General features: G+C 43.4%; 3 protein-coding genes across 11 annotated transcripts in view; 1 reads left to right on the top strand and 2 right to left on the bottom strand.

The window, feature by feature from the left end:
- CMSS1 (cms1 ribosomal small subunit homolog) overlaps positions 1–7,794 on the bottom strand; it is a 394,573-nt gene extending 386,779 nt beyond the window's left edge. For all 3 annotated transcript variants that reach the window (XM_060416610.1, XM_060416607.1, XM_004002874.5), the window contains exon 1: positions 7,612–7,794. Coding sequence is in view for 2 of the 3 variants with exons in the window: in XM_060416607.1 (XP_060272590.1) it covers positions 7,612–7,675 (64 nt within the window). In the remaining variant the exon portion in view is untranslated. The remainder of the gene's footprint in view (positions 1–7,611) is intronic.
- FILIP1L (filamin A interacting protein 1 like) overlaps positions 1–23,956 on the top strand; it is a 388,439-nt gene that overhangs the window by 308,421 nt on the left and 56,062 nt on the right. Inside the window, exon 7 of one of the 3 annotated variants that reach the window (XM_060416592.1) lies at positions 315–843. The exons of the other annotated variants lie outside the window; for them this stretch is intronic. Coding sequence (XP_060272575.1) covers positions 315–339 — 25 coding nt within the window. The 3' untranslated portion in view covers positions 340–843. Of the gene's footprint in view, positions 1–314; positions 844–23,956 lie in introns of those variants that run through there. 3 annotated transcript variants of the gene reach the window in all.
- The window catches only part of COL8A1 (collagen type VIII alpha 1 chain), a 166,312-nt gene continuing 161,599 nt past the window's right edge, over positions 19,244–23,956 (bottom strand). For all 5 annotated transcript variants that reach the window (XM_042230658.1, XM_060416596.1, XM_004002871.4 and 2 more), the window contains one exon: positions 19,244–23,867. In XM_042230658.1, the coding sequence (XP_042086592.1) occupies positions 21,958–23,867 (1,910 nt within the window). In that variant the 3' untranslated portion in view covers positions 19,244–21,957. The remainder of the gene's footprint in view (positions 23,868–23,956) is intronic.

Genomic DNA, 23,956 nt, shown 5'->3' with positions numbered 1-23,956 from the left:
ATTCCATAAAAGCTGATGAAAATGAAAAAACTACATTTCAAGCTTGCTTGTGATCTCTTTTGTAAAATGTATACTTCTACATATGCACTAAAGTGTTCAATTAAAGAACATCAGATAAGAACAGGTCAAAAGATTTATATCACAAAATAACGTAATGTGCTACTGCTGAATCTGAGTGGAGAAATTATTTCTAGGCCTTCTAAATTTCTGGTATTTTCTAAGACAGCAGAACTACTATACATGTTATTTAGAGAAAGATGTGTAAATCTGCACCTTTAAACATTCATAATTTTTGTCAAGAACCACTTCTTTAGGGATTCCCAGGTGGAGCAGCGGTAAAGAATTCACCTGCCAGTTCAGGAGACGCAAGAGGCATGGGTTCGATCCTGGGTCGGGAAGATCCCCTGGAGAAGGGAATGGCAACCCACTCTGGTATCCTTGCCTGGAAGATTCCATGGACAGAAGATCCTGGCGAGCTACAGTCCATGGGGTCTCAGTCAGACATGACTGAGCATGCATGCATACCTACACATACTGCTTGTTCAATCATTTCCGAGAATCATAGAAATTGTGTAAGTAAAGTAAAACTTGGTCCATTAGTTACGATCTTCAAGTATAGAACAAAAATGCTGTATGCTCTCTCTTCTTTCTTTTTAAAATTTATCCTACCCCTGTTTTCTGCCCTTAAACATCTGTCTTAAAATAATATTACTTGCATTTTGATTGAACCATATCAATGTGTAAATCTCATAAGGTAAACAGATTATGTTTTTTCCTCTAAATCCATTGCAATTTCTAAAAGAGGGCCAAGCATGAGGGCTCAATAAATGATTTTGAAAACAACATGCTCTGAAATTGATCCTCTGATGTATGTTATCAACATCAACTGTAAATAGTCCAAGTCTGAATTTTACATGCAGAGACAATGCTTTATAACATCTACCATGCCTGGATGCCTATAGGTAAAATTAATGCTATAAGGCCTAACTTTGATGTTAGAAAAGCAAAAAAACACAAAAACTTAAGCTATTTATGCTTAAAAAATCCAAGGTGTGCCCCAACTTCACTACTTCCAGAAGGAACTTAGCATAAAGCAATGTGATTTTTTTAAGGATAAAGTAATATTACAACAAGAATATTTATAATGCTTACTTCAGCAATTTCAAACAAAATGAACAATCACAAAGATTTCAGGTGATAAAAGCCATCATCACTGGGAATTACCAGCTCATTTACAAAGCAAAAGTCTTCTGTCCTTTCAAATACAAAATTTCAAAACATAAATTAAAAACTAAACCCAAATGTGGTTAGAATGAAACAGTAGTAGACACAGTTGTAAAACACGGACTTCTAATACATTTTCAGAAAGAGAAAAGCAACATCTGCCAAATTTAACAAAAGCCTGAGCAAGATGTTAACAACACTTCCCGTGGACCAAGTTTCTTCAGATGTAGAAATCCTATGTTAAAGTCTCCAAGATGTGGCTGGGAAATACTGACAGTTATTTTCTTAATGAACAAATTCTTAATGAGTGTCTTCTAAGTAGCCCTGAGGATACAGCAAAGAACAAGATAAACAAATCTCTGCAACACATGGTACTTATGTACTAGTGTGGGAAGACTGCAATAATTTAATAAGGAAAATAATAGCTGGTGACCAATGCTCTGATGAGAATTACTATAACATGATAATGTAAGTGGATAGCTACTCTAGACTGACTGAACAGGAAGGGCTTCCTATTTACTATGTTTGAACTTAGGTCTTAATGTCAAGAAAAGGCCAACCATTCAAAATTCATTAGCTACTGCAAATGGATAGGACAGAATGAGCTTGGTCAGTTGCGGCACATTAAGAAGGCTGGTGTGGCTGGTACAGCATAACCTACAGGAGAGTAAGTAGGTTCCAGCAGATAGCAACCATGGTAAGCAATCCAGGGGGGAAGCCACTGACAGGTTTAAGCAGGAATGTGATGAGATTGATCACTACAGCTGCTGAGTGAAGAATAGAGGGACAAGATGGAAACTGGGAGTCCTATTAGTTTACTGCAGAGGTTTAGACAAGGGAGGACGACAGCACATATTCAGATGATGTAAACAAACAAGCAAAAAAATAATAATAAAAGGAAAGATAAATTCAGGATGTGTTTTGGTGACAGAGACAAGACTGGATAGATCAGATGTAACAGGTGAAAAAAGTAAATGAATAAATCAGAATATTCCTAGGCCTTTGTGAAATTGGTTAATTGGTGATTGAATTTACTGAGATAGGAAAGTCTGGAGAAAAAGCAGATTTGGGGAAAAATTCAGGAGTTGAGTCTCATTTATATTTAACATTTTCATCAAATCAGTAAAGACTTCAAGAAGACAGCCAGGTATATGAGCCTCGTGTTCTAGGGCCAAGTATGAGTGTCTGAGAAGAGACTGCTCTGAAAAGTCCAATGGTGCAACCGGATTATTTGCATCTCACAGTAGTGAGTGTTCTTTAGAACAGTACACTTTGGGAGACTAAGAGTTAACAGACAATTTGACAACAATGACTTACATAAACAAAAGGTTTATAAACTATTATTTTAGAGATGAAATTGTTATCATTGATAATTAAATAACTTTGAGAAATTTAAGTGCACAGACTGGCTTCCTGACTGCCTGCCTATGAATCTCTGCCTCTCCACTTACCAACTGAATAACAGTGGGCAAATCACTTAACTACCTCAATTTCCTCCTTAAAAAAAAAAAGGAGATAATAGTAACTATATCATGGTTATAGAATAATCTGTGAAGATTAAATGAGCCAGTACATGGAATGCAATCAAAACTGTATCTGGCAAAGAGACACCACTCAACAAGTGCAAATCAGTATTGTCACCTGTGATCTCCCCACACAGCACACAGAAATGTCTTCATACTTCAGTTTTCTAGTTAGATGCTGAGTAAGAGATGGCATCAGTTCAGTTCAGTTCAGTCGCTCAGTCATGTCCGACTCTTTGCGACCCCATGAATTTCAGCACGCCAGGCCTCCCTGTCCATCACCAACTCCTAGAGTTCACTCAGACTCACGTCCATCGAGTCAGTGATGCCATCCAGCCATCTCATCCTCTGTCGTCCCCTTCTCCTCCTGCCCCCAATCCCTCCCAGCATCAGAGTCTTTTCCAATGACTCAACTCTTCGCATGAGGTGTCCAAAGTATTGGAGTTTCAGCTTTAGCATCATTCCTTCCAAAGAAATCCCAGGGCTGATCTCCTTCAGGATGGACTGGTTGGATCTCCTTGCAGTCATCAAAGGTTTAAAATAAGCCAGGGAAACATATGAAAAACCGGCCTCAAAAGAAGTGGAAGTGAAGAGTCCTGCAGTTTGCTAAAAATATTCTTTTTAAAAGTAAGTTATACATGTGCCAGTCATTCCTAAATCCATGTCTCCAGATGCAACCCTGGAGCTACAGACTCATAAACCCAGCTGTCTACTGGACTCTTGGGTTGATAATTCAGTGAGCATATTATTGGAATAAAAAGGGAAAACAATCAGTGTTCTCTTCAGTTTGTGAATGACTGACTGCTTCCAACAGCAAGAATTCTCTGCTCTGCTCCGTAAGTCACAAAAACCGTAATGTGAGTAACATTCAGCTTCACACTGAGAAAGTGCCCAGTTTGATGAACTGCACCTGGTCACTTTAGCACTAATGTTTTGGAATCATGATTCTAATGCGTGTACTGTTTACTGTATGTATTGCAGTAATTATGTGTTATGTAGTATTACGTGTAGTTGTTTAGTCACTAAATCATGTCCCACTCTTTGCAACCCCAGGGACTATAGCCTGCAAGTCAATAATTTCTTAAGGTAGGCAAGGAATAAAGCAGAGAATAAGGAAATAAGTGAAATGAAGTGAAATGAAATATTAGAAATCACTAGAGGATTCCTAGGTTCTGTTGCCTGAGGCAGATTGGGCAGCACACACCTCAGCAGAGGCAACTCTCAGTTGCCTTGTCCTGGGCCATGACTCCAATCCCCACCAATGATGATGCCAACAGACATCTCAAGTAGACAGTCCCAGCAAAATTCTAAGAGCACGGCTTTCCACTCTCAAAAAGTGTCTAGACTGGATGAGAAATTGTATGTCTACTTGTGTACATTATCACCAAAAGTCCTGTAGCATGCATTCACTCATTCAGCTAATATCTACTAAACATCTACCAAGTGCCAGGTCCCATGTTGGCCTCCAGTACGATTCAGGATTCTAGCACAGGCATACCCTGGAGTTTCAGTTGAGTTCCAGGCCACCACAATAAAGTGAGTATCACAATAAAGAAAGTCACATGAATTTTTTGGTTTCCCAGTGTGTATAAAAGTTACATTTCACTATTCTGTACTCTATTAAGTGTGCAATAGCATTACATATAAAAAGAGTACATACCTTAAGTAAAAAATAATTTATTGCCAAAAAAGGCTAACCAACACAGGGTCAATGCAAACCTTCAATTGTTTTAAAAAAAAATGTAGTATCTGTGAAGCACAATAAAGTTAAGTGCAAAAAAAAAAAAAAGAATGACTCTAGAAAAACAACAGGTTATGAAAAGACAAACTGCTGCTGCTGCTAAGTCACTTCAGTCATGTCCAACTCTGTGCGACTCCATAGACAGCAGCCTACCAGGCTCCCCCGTCCCTGGGATTCCCCAGGCAAGAACACTGGAGTAGGTTGTCATTTCCTTCTCTAATGCATGAAAGTGAAAAGTGAAAGGGAAGTCGCTCAGTCGTGTCCAACTCTTCACGACCCCATGAGCAGCCTACCAGGCTCCTCCGTCCATGGGATTTTCCAGGCCAAGAGTATTGGAGTAGGGTGCCATTGCTTTCTCCATGAAAAGCTAAAAGATATATGCAAAAAAAGGTCATATGTAGATCAAGACCTTTAGTAATGAACTCTGAATTACAAAGCACATCCAAGAAGTCATGAAAACAGCAAAAACAGTTCATTTATTTGACAACAGATAGCTGGATGAGATTATATGCAGTATGTGTCAGGATTTGGGCATCCATGTGTATATATAGCTTCCTCTTAGAAAATGTACGTAAGAATTCATAACCACGAGTGTTAGGCTTTTGTGGTAGATAAATGTAGACTTTTGAATCAATGACTAAATGTTCCATCACCTTGCCACCATAAGCATGAACTGGGAACAGGGGATTTCCAAGGAAAGATGTTTACTTTCATAGGCAAGTAGCATAACACATCAGTTTTAAAAAGAACCCGCCTGCCAATGCAGGAGACGCGTGTTCGATTCCTGGGTTGGGGAGATTCCCTGGAGTAGGAAAGGACAACCTGCTCCAGTATTCTTGGCTGGAAAATTCCATGGACAGAGGAGCCTGGTGGGCTACAGTCCATGAAGTCCCAAAGAGCTGGACACGACTGAGCATATACACACAGTGCAACATACACAGGAGTAAAGGCATTTTACAACTATCTTTTCTTTCTGTGACTTAAGGCACTATTTCTCTTTTAACTTTCAAAACAAAATATAATTCACACATTTCAGACTGATGTTTCTCACTGGTAGGATTAGGAAACTTGGATTGGTGCAACTGTGATTTCTTCTGAATCAGAAACATTATTCAGATTAGTCAGACAAATCACCAGTAACTAATCAACCAAGCAGATCTCAAGGAAGCACATACACTTACCTATCTTCAAAGCAGGTAACAAAGCAAAGGCCTCTGATAAATTTAAGGTTGGCAATTTTCAAAGCCCAGACTTACAGTTAGAAAGAACCTAAAAAGTAGGGTGATCCTGGAGACTCCAACATACCTTGATGGGAATCCTGGCAACTTAGATGAGAGAGGCTGTAGCACTTCACAGTTCTATCTAGGTTCAAAGTTTAAAACTCTTTGTTGGTAAAACCCTTAAAGAGGCGATCTCTAAGAATCCCTCACTTTACAGATTGTGACCCTGAGGACCAGAGAAGTCACACAGTAATGTGGGAAGAGTGTGATCTTAAAAGTCAGGTGCTCTTGACTAACCTCTTGCCAGATCTCTCCCTTGTCTGTCATTTAAACATAAAGGTAACACTTACCTTTTAGGCATGTTATGAATATTAAATTAAAATGCTTACTTTTTAAGCATGTTATGAAGATTAAATGAATTCATATTTATGAAAATATCTGGCATACAGTAGATACTCAATATCTGTTAATTTCCTTCTTTTCAAAGGGTGACTAACTTCAGAGACATATAGCTGGCAATGGGCAAGAGAAAGGACTAGAACCAAGAATTAAGTTTCCCCTTTACCACTCAAAAAGTGTTTACTTCTTAATTAGCCTTTATCCTTGAATCGTGCCATGAAATATAGTTCTTAACACCTCAGTTATGAGAGGCAGGGTTTATTAAACGTGAAATACCACAACCCACAAAAAAAGGTATTTGTGCCTTCAAGCACATACATCTGCTAAAAACAAAGCAGGGTCAAGAAGTTTAATCAAGGAAGTATTATATTGTCAACCTTTGTAAAAATGCCATCTGCTCAGGTTGTACCTAAAGCCTGTCCTTCTGGAAACAATGCTGTAGTAAATAGAATTCTGTTGTTTTTAATGGCTATTTCTCAACTGATATTTCAACATTAGTGTTTGTAGCAAATATGTATCAACTGTCAATTATGTGCAAGGCCCTGTGGACTCTACAGATATAATCAGGCTTTGGCTTTTTCTTCAAAAAATCGTAGAATCTAGTAAAGAAGAGAGGCAGACCTTGAAGAATGATTTTTTTTTTTAATTGTATATTAAGCCAGGGACTTGAAAAATTCAAGGCCAGCCTGTGGTTAGGAGTTACTTAATGTTTTATTTAATGCCATCTACTCAAGGATAAAATGTTCACTGCACTGGCAGTGGGTACACACAACGTAATAAACACTGTCCGAAGTGTGTTAACTGAATTCTAGTCTTGTTTCTGACACCAACCAGCTTTGTGAACTTGTCATGTTATTTGATAGCTTTAGGTCTCATGTTCCTTAGCTGTCAAATGCGTGAGTCCAAGCGAATCTCCAAGTCTCAGGTTCTAAAAGTCCAAATTACATGATGATGATGATGATGATGATAATGACAGCAAGAAAAACTAAAGCTTATATTTACTGCGCACATGTTATGTACCAGGCACTATGCTCAAGGGCAACATTTGCGTTATCTTCATGACAATCTTACGAAACTGGCATCATTATCCTTATTTTACGGATGAGGAAGAGGAGGCGAAACAGTATTAAAGGGCTGTAGGAGCGACCTGAACAGAAGCAGTCTGAATCTAACCCAGGAGTTAACCCTTAATCGCTACGCTCAAACTCCCACTCTCCGCATAAACTGTCTTATCCATTAAGAAATAAGGAAAAACAGAAACCAGCTCGGGAAGGGATTCCTCCTGGCTAGAGGGCAGATCTGAGTTACTGTCACACTTGTCTGTTTCACGTGTTAGTAGATCTCTTGCCCCACTTGCTCCGCAGCGCTCGCGCGCTTCCACAGAGGCGCGCACCACCGCGCGACAGACCGCGGCCACTGCCAGCGGCTGCGCCGGCCCGGGCTGAGGCTCACGGAAGGGCTGGGGGTGCGGGAGGCCCCGCAGGAGCGCGGGCAGAGTGGGTACCTGAGCTGCTGGCTGCTCCTGCCGGCTGGTTCTCCCACCACTCGTCTCCAAGGTCGTCTGCCATCTCCACGCGGGACTCGGCCGGGGCGGAACACCAGGGAAAAGCAGGCGCTAGCCGGGATTCGCGCTGCCTCAGAGCCGGGTAGCGGGCGTTGCAGCACGCGGAGCCCCTACTCAGACACTGTCGCCTCCGCCCCGTGGCGATGACATCATAACATCGGCCCCGCCTTCCCGGCAGCCGTGTCCAACTCGTCGCAGTTTCTACACCGGTGTGGACGAGCAGGGTCAGTTTGAAGACTTAAAATAAACCCGTACAAAAGCCAAAAGAAGAGAAGACACGTAAGCAAAAGTAAAAGTGTATCAACTTTTTAAATGCTTATTTTAAAACTTTTTGTTTCGGTTTTATTTTTGCCGAATAGATATTGTCGAAAGTGCGAGACAGAATGCTAAGACAGTTTTTCTCCATTCAGTTTCAAAGGCTTTGGGTCGCGGGAGAAAACCGTAGCACGTGGATGTGTTTTCGTCTGTATGTTACAGTTTGGGCGTCAGTATTTTGCACTGTTTGCTTTTTTAAAAAACGTGCACAAGTCATGACCATGAATTTTGGACCTTTGTGGTAGATGAGAGTATTGCTTTTTAAAAATATATATATACGATATGAGAGAAGAAAATGTTCACTGGTCCAAAAAGGATTGCCCACGGACAGACCCGAGAAATCAGGGTTTCAGAGTCGACTTCCCCACATCCCCTTCGGTTTTGTGAAACAAGGGAAGAAGAAAGGAGCCAGTCGCTGCCCAAGTTTAGGTAAGAGACCTACAATGCTGGTCTCATGTCCTGGAGTGGCAGATATGGCCGCTTGGCACCTTGTGCTGGGGTCAGCTGGAAAGTAAGTATGGACGATACTTTTCAGCACAGACACTGAGGTGAAAGTCATACAAAATGCATTAAATACACGCCGTGTGCCTGGCACTATGTTTTGAATACTGGTTTAAAGATGAGTAGAATATGGTCCCGCCTTCCAGATTTCACCAGCTTGAGAGGGAAACTACTGCATGGAAGAGTAAAGGTCTAAGCTAATGATGGGAATGCATTCTCAGAAAGGACCGGGACTCTCAGTCTGATGAGGATGAATCAGAATCAGTTCTGTCGCTCAGTCGTGTCCGACTCTTTGTGACCTCATGGACTGCAGCAGGGCAGGCTTCCCTGTCCATCACCAACTCCCAGAGCTTACTCAAACTCTTGTCCTTAGAATTGGTGATGCCATCCAACTCTTTCATCCTCTGACATCCCCTTCTCCTCCTGCTTTCAGTCTTTCCCATCCAGCATCAGGGTCTTTTCCAATGAGTCAGTTCTTTGAATCAGGTGGCCAAAGTGTTGGAGTTTCAGCTTCAGCATCAGTCTTTCCAATGAATATTCAGGACTGATTTCCTTTAGGATGGACTGGTTGGATCTTCTTGCTGTCCAAAGGACTCTCAAGAGTCTTCTCCAACACCACACTTCAAAAGCATCAATTATTTGGCTTTCTTTATGGTACAACTCTCACGTGCATACATGACTACTGGAAAAACCATAGCTTTGACTAGACAGAACTTTGTTGGCAAAGTAATGTCTCTGTGTTTTAACATGCTGTCTAGGTTGGACATGGCTTTTCTTCCAAGGAGCAAGTGTCTTTTAATTTCATGGCTGAAGTCACCATCTGTAGTGATTTTGGACCCAAGAAAATAAAGTCTCTCCTTGTTTCCATTGTTACCTCATCTATTTGCCATGAAGTGTGGGACTGGATGCCATGATCTTAGTTTTCTAAATGTTGAATTTTAAGCCAACTTTTTCACTCTCCTTTCTCACTTTCATCAAGAGGCTCTTTAGTTCTTCACTTTCTGCCATAAGGGTGGTATCATCTTCACATCTGGGTTATTGATATTTCTCTGGGCAATCTTGATTCCAGCTTGTGCTTCATCCAGCCTGGCATTTCTCATGATGTACTCTGCATATAAGTTAAATAAGCAGGGTGACAGTATACAGCCTTGACCTTACTCCTTTCCCTATTTGGAACCAGTCTATTTTTCCATGTCCAGTTCTAACTGTTTTTCTTGACCTTCATACACATTTCTCAGGAGGCAGGTCAGGTGGTCTGGTATTCCCATCTCTTGAAGAATTTTCCGTAGTTTGTTGTGATCTATATAGTCAAAGGCTTTGGCGTAGTCAATAAAGCAGAAATAGATGTTTTCTGGAACTCCCTTGCTTTTTCGATGCTCCAACGGGTGTTGGCAATTTGATCTGTGGTTCCTCTGCCTTTTCTAAAACCAGCTTGAATATCTGGAAGTTCACGGTTCATGTACTGCTGAAGCCTGGCTTGGAGAATTTTGAGCATTACTTTACTAGCATGTGAGATGAGTGCAACTGTGTGGTAGTTTGAACATTCTTTGGCATTTCCTTTCTTTGGGATTGGAATGAAAACTGAACTTTTCCAGTTCTGTAGCCACTGCTGAGTTTTCCAAATTTGCTGACATATTGAGTGCAGCACTTTTACAGCATCATCTTTCAGGATTTGAAATAGCTCAACTGGAATTCCATCACCTCCATTAGCTTTGTTCATAGTGATGCTTCTTAAGGCCCACTTGACTACAGATTCCAAGATGTCTGGCTCTAGGTGAGTGATCACACCATCGTGGTTATCTGGGTCATTAAGACCTTTTTTGTATAGTTCTCCTGTGTATTCTTGCCACCTCTTCTTCATATCTTCTTCTTCTGTTAGGTCCATACCATTTCTGTCCTTTATTGAGCCCATCTTTGCATGAAATGTTCCCTTGGTATCTCTAATTTTCTTGAGGAGATCTCTGGTCTTTCCCAATCTATTGTTTTCCTCTATTTCTTTGCACTGACCACTAAGGAAGGCTTTGTTATCTCTCCCTGCTCTTCTTTGGAACTCTGCTTTCAAATGATTATGTCTTTCCTTTCCTCCTTTGCCTTTCAAGTCTTTTTTTTTTTTTCCCCCTCAGCTATTTGTAAGGCCTCCTCAGACAACCATTTTGCCTTCTTGCATTTTTTTTTCTTGGAGATGATCTTGATCACTGCCTCCTGTACAATGTCACAAACCTCCATCCACAGTTCTTCAAGCATTCTGTCTATCAGATCTAATCCCTTGAATCTATTTGTCACTTCCACTGTGTAAGGGATTTGATTTAGGAAAAGTTATTCATCTTTTATCTACCACCTACTACCTATGCAAGAAATAGAAAACAGCATTTGGTGCATTTGTTTAGATTTTACACCTAACCTATGCCATACTGGAAAATACTGCTCTAACTCACTTATCAGTGGAGTCAAAAGGCTGCCAGTTTTGAGTAGGGGCAAAAGAAGAGAAAAGTCAGCAGTGGGTCCAGGCTGTGAACATGCTGCTCTCCTCCTTAGTTCATAATGGTGTGGCAGATGTCATGGTGCTGGATGATAGTTAATGATGCCATGTAGAGACTGGCAAGACCTGAAAGAAGAGCCACAGCACCACTCCTGGGGTTTTAGAGTATGGCCATGCCTTCAGTTTTTCCAGGAGTCATGTTTGGATGTGAGAGTTGGACTATAAAGAAAGCTGAGCACTAAAGAATTGATGCTTATAAACTGTAATGTTGAAGATTCCTGAGAATCCCTTGGACTGCAAGGGGATCAAACCAATCAATCCTAAAGAAAATCAGTCCTGAATATTCATTGGAAAGACTGATGCTGAAGCTGAAATTCCAATACTTGAATCTCCTAATTCAAAGAACTGACTCATTAGAAAAGACCCTGATGCTGGGAAAGATTGAAGGTGGGAGGAGAAAGGGACGACAGAGGATGAGATGGTTGGATGGCATCACCAACTTAATGGACATGAGTTTGAGTAAGCTCTGGGAGTTGGTGATGGACAGGAAAGCCTGGTGTGCTGCAGTCCCGGGGGTCACAAAGAGTTGGACAGAACTGAGCCACTGGACTGATCTGAAGTGATGCCTTCATCAGCCAACTATTCAGAAAGCAGTTACTGACATGATACAGAGTTCTAGCCGAAACTAAGCATTTGATTGTGGGGCATCAAATGAATATGTTACCAGAGCTGTCCTTCTGGACCTAGGTTTTGTAAGGTTGGGTGCACACAGATGGCACCCAGTGAAAAACAGAAATGCTATACATGGGATCATGTCTAAGCAGTCCAGAGGTTTTAATTTACATGAACAGGTGGCGAAGATCTTGTGTCTTGTATTCCTTACTCACGCCTGTTGCTTCATGAGGTATTCCCTGTGACCAGTTGATGATAATGGTGGAAATAATCACAACTGATTCAGGCCTGATATGTTATTAGAGCTGAAAATGGACTGCTACTGCACTGCAGTCCCACTATGGAGGGGTCCTGAAGAACAGTAGTGAGGAGAGTCCTTCTAGTAGGCAGAACTTCAAGGTGTACATTTAGCTATCTCCTTTGCATGGGGAGAGAGACAGCATGAGCTCAGGATAAATAGAGCCCTCCCTGAGCAATAGTGAACTGTGTGGCTGAGTGGGCCAGGGTCCTAGAAGATATAATGTTTGAAGTTCAATAGCAAGGAGATCTGGGAAGAGACATGTGCAGGGAACCAGGTAGTGGGCAAAAGTGTGTGCATCTTTGTGTCCCATGTCTAGGTCCACTGGTGAGGATCCACTATGGATGAGACACTAAGTATCTAGGAAGACATACTGCCGGTTATATTTAACAAAGATGGCCACCAGTGCTTCCCATCCCACATACTCTTCTTACAATGTGACCTTGACGCGCTTTCCATTGAGTAGTGGAGTCTGGTTCCCTCTCTGTGAACCTGGACAAGCATTCATCACCTCCACTGGGCTTCTCAGGTGGCTCAGTGGTACAGAATCCACCTGTCAATGCAGGGAACATGGGTTCGATCCCTGGGTTGGGACGATCTCCTGGCAAAGGGAATGGCAACCCACTCCAGTATTCTTGCTTGGAGAATTCCATGGACAGAGGACTCTGGTGGGCTACAGTCCATGGGGTCACAAAAGAGTCAGATATGATTTAGTGACTAAACAACAGCGAAACAACTGATAGAATATGGTAGGAAAGATATTCTGTGACTTCTGAGGCTGGATCTTAAAAATCCCTCTCATTTCCGCATGGCTCCCTTGGAGTATGTGCTTGGAATCCAGGTGTAGTACGGTGAGAAAACCACACAGAGAAACCACATGGAAAGGACATATGTTATTGAGAAACAGCTCAGCTGAGGTCCCTGCTGACTGCCAGCATCAGCAGGCGGACCTGTAAATGAAGATGCTTTCAGATGATTACAGGCCTCAGTTGTTGATTTCCCTCCAGCTATAGCCCCAGACATCATGGAACAGAAACAAACCATCCCCACTCTTGTCCTCAGAAGTGAATTACAGACCTACTTTTTTCATGTAAGAAAAAAAAACGTGCCTGTGGAACTGTTGTTTCTCCTCTGGCCACAAGAGGGAGACCTTGTTCCTTAGGAAACCTGTAAATTGCAGAAACCATGCTTCCAATCTCTTATGGCCTGCAGGGTACCCTACTTAGAATTGCAATGAATTTTCCATCTTTTTCCCCACAGGGCCTGGTGAAGTCAAGTGGCTAAAGTAAAACTTACGGTTAAAAAGAGTGCATATGTTGAATATGTATGAGCCCTAGAAATCCCCTGATTTGGAAGAAACACATGATGTTTAACTTCACCTTTGGAACCAGAAAATTGACGTGGAGACTACATGTTTAGGCTTCAAGAAGAAACTCAATTCTGGTTTGCCCTTTGGAGTCATTGGGTGAAAGTGGACTGTCTGCCTCTGGCTGCCAGGTCTTAAGCTCCCTAGAAGGTCACATCCACTGAAGTGGAGCAAATGCAGTAGGCGCCAGCCCCGTGGTGGTCTGCAGAACTTCCCTGGGAGAGGCTGGGGCTTCTGCTCGTGGTTTCTGGACCGCCGCTGTGCTACTGCTAAGACTCCTTACCCTTTTGGTGAGCACTGTGGTGAACTTGTTGGTAAAGGAGGCTGCTGGAGGTCATTTTCAGTGACCTCCTACATCATGGGTTAGTCCTACTAACAGATGTTTTCCCTCTAGGTTGTTTTTTTTTTTTTTTTTAAGATTACTATTATCAATTAATGCACATCACATAAAATTTACCATGTTAACTACTTTTGAGTATCCAGTTCAGTGGCATTTGATATATACACATTGTAGTGTAACCATCATCATCATCCATGTCCAGAACTCCTTTCATCTTGCCAAACAAAGTCTACACTCACTAAGCAATACTTCCTCATCCCTTTCTCCCTCAAGCACAAAATCACCCTTCTGCTCTGTCTCTGGATTTGACTTCTCTATGTGTCTCATATAAGTGGAATCACACTGTTTTTGTCCTTTTGTTATTTGCTCATTTCTGTTAGCATAATGCTCCCCAGGATCATCCATGAGGTAACATGTCTCAGAATTTCCTTCTTTTGTAAAGCCTGAATAATATTCCATTGTATGCGTATACCACGTTCTGTTTGTCCATTGATCCCTCAAAGAACATTTAGGTTGCTTTTACCTTTTAAATATTGTGAATAATGTTGCTATGAATTGGAGTGTGCCAAATAACTCTTTGCGTCCCTGCTTTCAGATCTTTGGGGCATCTACTCAGAACTGGAAATGTTGGGTCACACAGTAATTCTGTGTTTCATTTTTCAAGGGTCCTCTGTACTGTTTTCCGCAGCTGCTGCCTGACTTTACTTTCCCATCAGCAGTGCGCAGGACTTGCAGTTTCTCCATATTCTCACCAACACTTGTTGTTTTGGGTATTGTTTTGTGTTGCTTCATAGTAACCATCCTAATAGGTGTGAGATAGTCCCTTTAGTTTTTAAAGCCAGCTGCCCTCATATCTCTTAAGGGAGAAGGATGTCACCATGACATCTGTCAATATATAGCCTTTGGGTAGCTGGCTGTCTCTGTTGTCTCTGGTAAGGACAATAACTAAGAAATAACTGAGGTCATCAGTCTCTCTCTGGGGGCAAGCTAATATTCTAAGCCCTCACTGGCAGGGTTTGCTTCTTAGGCAGCTGAGAACTTTTCTGTCCTGCCTTTAGGCAATATGGTGTAATAGCTCAGAGCATGGACTGTGGAGCCAGATGCATGGGTTACGATTTTGGCATTGCCTTTTATTAGATCTTGGACAAGTTACCTTGCCTCAGTTTCTTCCCCTGTAATATGGAGCTAATAATAGAGTCATTATAAGGAGTAACTAAGTTAATACATAAAGACATTTAGAGCATTTTGATCCCTGGTGGTCGCTCAGTAAATAGTGGTGGTCGTTACCCCTCCGTAACACACCGTAATACCGGCCACAACTTCATCCAGCCTCCCAAGTGTTGAAGATAGTTACTGTTACCACCTACTGTTTTATAAGTGCAAAAGCTGAAGTTTAGAGACCTTAAAATAATTGACTCAAGATATCACAGCTGGTAGAGGAGCTGAGATTGGTTCTCTGCCCCTGGCCCCAGGGCCCTCTCCTAACACGTTCTGTATTGGTGACTCTGATTTTGGCAGAACAAATGGCAAAGCCATCGTTGTCCTTGGTGAGGAAAGGCAGCTCTTACTAGCAGGCAGTTGGAGCCTAGTAAGCATTCCATTAAATTTCCCCATTGTGTTTGTCACCCAGGAATAAGAGCAGATGGGAACGTTGCTGCCAGCCACTCACTCGTCAGATGAGAACTGGCTTGGCCATGCTCATTATAGAATTAATTTTTAGATCTTGGTGGTTTTAAAAAAAGCATGTAAATTGTAGGTCTCCACAAGAGTCATAAACTTTAATTTAGAAGTGCCTTTGAATCTAATAGTCCATTTTTACTTGCATTAAGATAGCAAAGGAAAGAAACCTCTGAAAAGGTTCTGGATGCCTCAAAGGAAAATTCAGTTAGATGGTTCTGTGTTTCAGTAACATACACAAGAAACTTCTGAGTAATTTGTTAAAATGGGATAATGTGCCCCACTTTTAAAATTCCAGTGCACTTATCTCTAGAAATTAGCAAAAAATAATTTTCTAATAATAAGTCATTAACAGGTATTTGACATCGTAAAGAATAGCTTACTTGAGAATAAAATTGACCCTGATACAAAGTATTGGTTTTGAAAATGAAAGCATCAGAAATCCTGTGTAACTCTTTGCCAGAAGAAAGATAACTCTAAGGCTATTCCGTAGATATTTTTCTTTTTCGTAATATGGAATGAACATGATATTTACTTTTAGAGTCACAAGAACCATTAAAAAAAAAAACTTTTCTGAAACATAGTAAAACGTGATTGATTTGCACTCTTTGTTGGCCGTATGTATTTGGAATTCATCGTAATTCCATGTGGGTTGGGATGACATTTCCCTTTGCTGTGTCTATGATGAAAGGATTTGTCAAATACATTCCTGCAACGAGTAAGGGAGATTTTAAAGCAGGCCAGTCATTTTTGTCTGCAAATGGTGCCACTGATTTTGAGTGAGTCTTTTCTCTCCCTCTTATTACCATAGGCCACCAGGTCTCTCTCCAGGCTCATGGCTCCACCCTTTATCTTCTCAGCAAATACACGTCTGGAGCACAGACAGATCCCACAAGCCCGTGTATAAACCAAGCATCTCTTCTTTCCCTGCCTGGAGCAGGCTCCCCTGCGAGACTGCCTGTTTCCATCAGGGGCACCGTCTCTATTTTCCAGGTGTATCAGTGAGAGGAAACCATCTCGGAGTCAAACTTCCATCACCCTCATAAGGCCATTCTGGGATTGTCCCCAGGTTCAGTTCAGTCTATCAACTGTCTCTTCAGTTTCCAGTTCTTCTTCATTCCACTTCCTAGCCCTTGAGGTAGCTCCATGGTTATGCAGTCCTTAAACCCTGACACTGACCTGACATTTACTCTTACTCTTGAGACTTGGTTAGGCTCCCTCAACCATCAACCCATCATCCCATTCCTGGATTAAAGCTGTTCTGGTCTATTCAGTGGTTTTGTTGTACCATGGCTTCTCCATAGAATTATCAAAGTAAGTTTTCTAAAATGCTTATGTTCATACCATTTTTTCTGCTTAAGGACCTACAATGTCTTATTGCATATTAGATAAAATAGAAATGTATCTTCCCTATATGTAAAGCCCTGCATCATGTGATTCTGCTTTGCTTATTAAATATTTCCTGTTAGTTTTTGAGTAATACTTCTGGTCTGCTGCTGCAGCTGCTGCTAAGTCGCTTCAGTCTTGTCTGACTCTGTGCGACCCCATGGGCTGCAGCCTAGCAGGCTCCTCCATCCATGGGATTTTCCAGGCAAGAGTACTGGAGTGGAGTGCCATTAGTCAGGCCATTTCCCTTATCTCTGCTCTTTCCCCCACCCCACCCCTGCCCTTTCTGACTCTCTCTCTTTCTCTCTCTCTCTCTCTCTCTCTCTCTCTCTCACACACACACACACACACACACACACACACACACACACACACACACACAATACCAGTTTCCTCTTCTATGAGAGGAAGAGAGGCTATTCTTCTTGGGATGCCCTATGCTCCATTCATCCAAATTCTATCAAATTAAATATGATTTCTTTAAAAGTCATCTTCTCAAAAATAAAACTACCTGAGATTAGATTTCATCTCACATTAGGCTTCTAAATAAGCTTGGAACATATAATCTTCTGTATAGTCTTCGAGCTGGATTCAGTCACACCTCACATCAAGTTTAGCACTACCTCCCACAGCAGCCCTGAGAGATTCTTTATTCTTCCAAGCTGGTGCTGTGGAGGTGCTGTGGAATATTCCTCCACAGCTGATGAGCTGTGGGTGCAAAGATGAAACCATGAGGTGCCTGCTCTCAAGAAGCTTACCTCTCTCAGTAGGGGAGACAGACAGTTCAGTGACCAAGCAGGAAAAGTGAAGCCACAGAAGATTGTATAGGCAAGGTCGGAAGGAGAGGTGATGCTTGTGTGTGTCCCGAGGGCTGAAGAGGATTTACCTCTCACCAGGGGTAAATCAGAGAAGCAGACAGGTCAGAGAAGCATTCCCAGGAACAGAGCAGCATGGAATGGCCTTCCTTTTTCTGAACTTCGCTGGCCCATATGCATCCAGTGAGCTGTATACCGCCTTTGTTTGCAGATCACCTGGAAATCAACTTGTTTAACAAACCTTGATACCCTCTAAACAGATGGTACTTTTTAAAAGAATGGTCATGTTTTCTATTCCTTATGTGCCCCTCACATTGCCTGGTAATACCAGGTGCAAAGTAGGGGCTACTCTGTGTTGTGTTTTAACGTAAAGGGATTCAGTAGACATAGTAATAATGGCTTTGCCCTGCTTGTCCAGCATTCTGAATTCCAGCCATTTATTCCTTCCTGCCTCTGTCTCCTGTATCCATCCTTCCGTTGACTTTTGTGACCAGCACTGTGTGCACAGGAGATAACTGGTCCATGTTATGGAAGAGCCTTTAGTCATTTGGGCCACGTGGAAATGGAAACTGCTGTCTTGGGCTTTCAGACTGAAGGGTTTGAACAAGTAAGTTAACCAGCCACAGACTGGTGCTCCATAGTTGCTTATTGAATGATCCCTTTATAATAAGTTACGTGATAAGTTATGATCATTGGGAGCTTGATAAGTCATCACGAAAGAATTCATTCCTTATCAGTGATGCTTATTAAGACCCTTAGGTTCTTGAAACAGGTCTGCTTCCCATCTGAAGCTCCACCCACCACTATCTCCCTTCAAAATTTGTGTGTCTGGTATGGCAAACGGTGACAGAATTTAGTACTTACAGGTTAGTTTTGTGTGTGTGTGTTGGGGGGGGGGGGGTGGTGCGTGGGGAGAAAAGAAATTTGTGGCAGTTTTTCCTTTTAAGATGGATGTGACAGATGCGACAGCTAATTGTCCCCCAAAATCTGTTATACTTCCTTCTGTATTAACAGAACCTGTGATTCTTAGCTGGACATGTGGTTGCCCTAAGTAAATACTCCATTTCCCACACTCCTTTGCAGCTGGTTGTGACAATGTGACTAAATTCAGAGCATGGGATGTGGGTGGGTGATTTCAGCAACCCCTCAGTTGAGTTCTTTAGGAAGGAAGCATGCGCTCCCCTTCCTGACTTGTCCTCCTTCCCACGGACTGGCGCAGGGCTGCTGGTTTGCTGTCCTGGCCCCTGGAGATGAGGGCCATGGCCTCGGGGTGGAAGAGCAATGTGACAGAAGGAGCCGGGGGCTCCCACGGGGGCTGCCGCAGCAACCCCAGCCTGCTTACACTCGCAGCTGCTCTGTCAGAGAGAAAGAATTGTCCCCAGTAAACCAGGATGGGGGCTTCCCTAGTGGCTCAGACAGTAAATAATCTGCCTGCAGTGCAGGAGACCCAGGTTCGATCCTTGGGTTGGAAAGATCCCCTTGAAGAGGGAATGGCAACCCTCTCCAGGATTCTTACCTGGAGAATTCCATGGACAGAGGAGCCTGGCAGGCTATCATCCATGGGGTCACAAAAAAGTCGGACACGACTGAGCGACTAACGCTTTCACTTTCAAGCTAGGATTATGTTAGGTCTCTGTTTCAGCAGCTAATGAACACATTAGGGGATAAACAGTTATGAAGTTCAGACAGTGTCAGCTGAGTGATATGAACAAGATAAGAAACATACTTTTAAAGGTATTTAATAAGACTTTTTTTTTTTCAAATCAGTACAAAATTTTAAATACAAAAATGATTTGCTATTGACATGTCTCAAATCTATCATGGAAACTCAAGGAAAGTTACCAGTCTGTTCACCATCCATGGTTACCTGTGAAATATTTGAGAACAGTCGCCCACTGCAGACATTCTTCTCCCCTGCGGGATGTCACCCTGCATTAAAACTCTGTATTGAAATAACAGTATTGTCAGTTTGGTCCATTTCACATGGAAAGGTTCTAGTTAATTTTGAATGACTAGGAATTGTAGCACTGTCCCTATACTTTAGCACATGTGTTTGTTTCATCTGCTTTTACACTCAAGTGTGTTAACACGACGTGTAACACTCCAAAGGGAAACACAGATACATAGATAATCACTTAAAACTCTTTTTTAAATTAAATGGAGTAATTCATTTAGCTCTGAGATTAGCACCATTGTATAATAGAATACACAATATCTGGCATAGATTTTGCTCCTCTCCTGTCTAAAAGTTAGAAGCATATGCCTGATAATACACACACATACACACACACACACACACACACACACAGAGGCAATTGAATAATAACCAATAAATAAGTTGGAAGATATTTGAAAAGTGAAATTTGGGTTTGACTAAAGAGGTACTTTCTCTCTTTGTGGAAATAGAAAGCCCATACATGCACAGATAAATATAGTTTTATAAACGAGCTGAGCTGACTTGCTTCTGAGCCATTTCCATGCAGCTATTCAGCAGATGGAACCCAGTGGACCCAAGTGGCCCTCGTAGCCATTGGCCCACAACCAGCATCCTCAAAACCAACCCAGAAGATGTTTGGCCACATCCACGCTGTCTACTTTGAAAATGAAGGTTGAGTGGGATATGTTTTTGATGGGAAAAGTTTGTCATACATTTAGCCATGAGTAAGAAGCCACGTGGTAATGAACTCACTTCTCATTCTAATGAATTGAGAACAAATGGTGCTTGTATACCATATAAGGAAAAGAGGGAAAAGACAGCTACTAGGCTGAGGAGAACATTCTTGATGGTTCAAATGATTCTGATTTCACGTAGACACAATTCCATGTGTGTTTATACCGTATTTATTTGTGTATTTTCCCATCTGTACCTATCACCTTGTTTCCTCACTCTTAATTTTGAGGAGAAGATACAAGACTTCACCACCATAGCCCCACATTATTCCCCCCAGTGGCTTACAGTGTCAGCAGCATACTCCCAGCCAACTTGAAATGCCTAGTCTGTGTTTTGAGACCAGATTTTAATGTGCAAAGCAATTAGTATGTAACTAAGTGAAAACCTGGAAAAATATGTATTTTTCTCTTTAAAATTGTATTGATTCTTGTACTTGTGGGGTGACATAAAAAGCATGGGCTGTCTTTGCCGTTTAACATTCCCGATGGCTCTTCCACAAGTTGCTTCCTGCATTTTTAGTACTTACAGCAGGAAGTAACATCCATTTGTTAAGACTTCAGAAATTATTTTTTCAGAAAAATTTATTTTCCTATATAATTCTGAAACTCCCTTCTCTTTCCCCAAGTAAAGAATAGCATAGATTTAGGAAAGTCACTCTGGAACCTCAGATGACACACTGATTTGTATGTATACTATGCAGGGAAATTTCACTGAAATTCAGTCAGTACTAAAAAGTACTGATATCCCCTTCCTGGATGAAATCTCATTGAAGTTATTTGTGTGTGTAGGCAGAGGAAGGGGATTATTATATGCATGTAAACACAGTTAAGAACTGCTGTTGATAGTGAACATTCCACAAGACTGGAACGTTCGGCGGGGAGAGGGTTATTTTTTTTTTCTTATGACTTCTAGGTGTTTATATTAGTTGATTCATAGTGTAAGTTACATGGAGACAAGAAGAAAGAAAAAAAACTCACAGGAAAGAAAAATACAAGCAAAAAAAGGAACAAATGAGTTACTTTCCGCTCACGTCTCCCAGCTGGTTTGTTAGCTTCTTGTGGGACACTGTCTTAAGCCCCGAAAAAGTGTCTCATCCAGTGCTCAGCACAGAGAAGGCACGAGTTAATGCATTACAGTTGTTCTTCTAGGGACACTAGACATACAGTTCTGAGTAGAACTCTTGTAAAAGACACAGCCTCCAACAGGGGTGAAATATCCTGTGGACTAAAGCCCTACCCTGGTTCTTCGTCCCTGTCTCACTGGGGAAGAACACTGCAGGACAGCCCCACATCCCAGGGCAAAATATCTGCACAAATACAGAGGGAATTATGCAAGTAAATACAGTATGTAATTGTTATCACTGACATTTCTTTAAGCCATGTTTATAAATATTTTAAAGTAAACACTATGAGTGAGTGACTTTCATTATCTATAGATGCTCTTTCATACTGAAATACTTCGATCTGAATAAGCAGGTTATCATGGAAGCACATAACATAAGCAGCTAATACAATTCCAGTGGGTACAACACGAGTGTCAGTACTTGATACATAAATCTATCCCATCATTTTCAATCACAGGCTGCCGTGCAGAGCACTAAGCATGCATCTTAGTTTTTATTTGTACATGACGGTTCAAATTTTCACTTAAATATAACTTTCCAACTATATAAATGTTTCGAAGCAATTATGTTTCTCATTTGGATTTTTTGGGGTGCATCATTTTCTTTTCTTCTATTAAATCTCTCTCTTTCTTGTTTTCTTTTTTTACATGGGATACAATAAATATCCTGAAAAAGAGGAATGGACGTACTGCCCGGCGTACAGCCCCGCGGCCTGTTCAGAGGGCATCTGCAGGAACACCCGGTCCCCGGGCCGGAGCAGCAGCACCGCGCTGCCGGACGCCTGGTCCAGGAAGCCCTTCTTGTACTCGTCGTACGTGTACATCACGGGCTCGTTGTTCTTAAACAGAGCAACCCACACGTTGCCCCCCTTGCAGTGAACGTGGTATACAAAGTAGTAGACCCCAGGGACCTCGCAGGTGAAGATGCCCGTCTGCGGGTTGTAGTTCTGTCTGCCGTTATAGAGCAGTTTGTCGAACTTCACCGGGGCCCCCACGGGCGGGAAAGGCGCCGTCAGCTCAGCGGTGAACGCGGGCATCTCGTAGGCTGGCCCTCCTCCATTCTTGCCCTTCTTAGCCCCGTAGGCGTGCGGGGGTTTCGCTCCGTCGATTCCCAGCCCCATATCTGGCAGGTACTCTCCATGGGGTGGTGGTGTCGGGGGCATCACAGCTGGGGGCCCTGGGGGCCCCGGAGGGCCTGGGGGTCCTGGAAGGCCGGGCTGGCCTTGGGGACCGAGGGCACCAGGCTTCCCCGGGGGGCCGTGAAGTCCTGCTACTCCAGGCTTCCCTACTCCAGGGAACCCCGGGGGCCCCGGGAGACCGGGTTCTCCTTTGGGGCCAGGAATTCCAGGTGGTCCAATGGGGCCACTCGGGCCTGCAATCCCTGGGATGCCTGGGGGGCCCTGTAAACCCTGATCCCCTGGGATTCCTGGCTCTCCCTTTGGTCCAAGCAGCCCTGGGGCACCCGGTAGTCCCGGCAAGCCTTTGAGCCCAGCCTCCCCCTTGGGCCCTATGGGGCCCGGTAAGCCCCTCATGCCAGGGGGCCCCACTTCACCAAGGAAGCCTGGCTTTCCTGGGAAGCCTTGAAGCCCTGGCTCACCCTTCGGTCCTGGTGGGCCCTGTGGCCCCACAACCCCACCTTCTCCTTTGGGTCCAGGAAAACCGATAGCCCCTGGAGGGCCCATAGGACCTGGGATTCCAGGCAGGCCTGGCTCTCCTGGGGGACCCCCCAGTCCAGGAGCGCCTACTGGTCCTTTCTCCCCTCTTGGTCCCAGAGGCCCAGGAAGACCCCCAACACCCCTGTCACCTTTGGGTCCAGGGAAACCTGGTTTCCCGACCCCTGGAAGGCCCGGGGGTCCTGGCAGCCCTGGCAGGCCTTGCTCCCCTTTACCACCTGGAAATCCTGGCTGCCCAGGAATCCCGTCCTGGCCCGGTTTACCAATTCCAGGTATCCCAGGAGGTCCCTGAACCCCTGGGACCCCGATAGGGCCTTGTGGCCCAGGTTCGCCTGGAGGGCCTGGCTTTCCCAGGGGGCCCTGGGGCCCAGGGAAGCCTGTCACTCCTGGTTTACCCACTCCTGGAAGTCCTACAGGGCCAGGAGGGCCATGCATCCCTGGAGGACCCTTCAGGCCTGGCAGACCTGGCATCCCGAAACCCTTCTCTCCTTTAGGGCCCTGAAGGCCTGGAGGGCCTGGTGGTCCTTTGGGTCCTCTCTCACCTTTGGCACCTGGTTGCCCTGGTAACCCTGGCCCACCTGGCTTCCCAATGCCAGGAAGTCCGTGAGGCCCTGGAGGCCCCTGCGGTCCGGGGATCCCCATGGGTCCGATCTCCCCTTTGGGTCCAATTTCACCTTTGGCCCCAGGCATTCCCATGGCTCCTGGCTTTCCTGGCATTCCAGGCATACCTGGCTTTCCAATTCCTGGATACCCCTGTGGCCCTGGTTTTCCTTTGACTCCAGGTATCCCCTGACCTGGTAAACCAGGGGGCCCAGGTGGTCCTCTTGGGCCAGGCTCTCCACGGGGACCTTGCTCGCCTCGCAGACTGGCTAATGGTATTTCTACCGGGAGAAGGGAGAGAGAAAAAGGGAGGAGGGCACAAGGAAGGGAGGGGGGAGAGAAAGAGAGAGATTAACATTGGTCATCCTTC

The sequence above is a fragment of the Ovis aries genome, chromosome 1 (genome assembly GCF_016772045.2).
Source record: "Ovis aries strain OAR_USU_Benz2616 breed Rambouillet chromosome 1, ARS-UI_Ramb_v3.0, whole genome shotgun sequence".
Lineage (NCBI taxonomy): Eukaryota > Metazoa > Chordata > Mammalia > Artiodactyla > Bovidae > Ovis > Ovis aries.
This window is presented reverse-complemented; position numbering and strand designations above follow the sequence as displayed.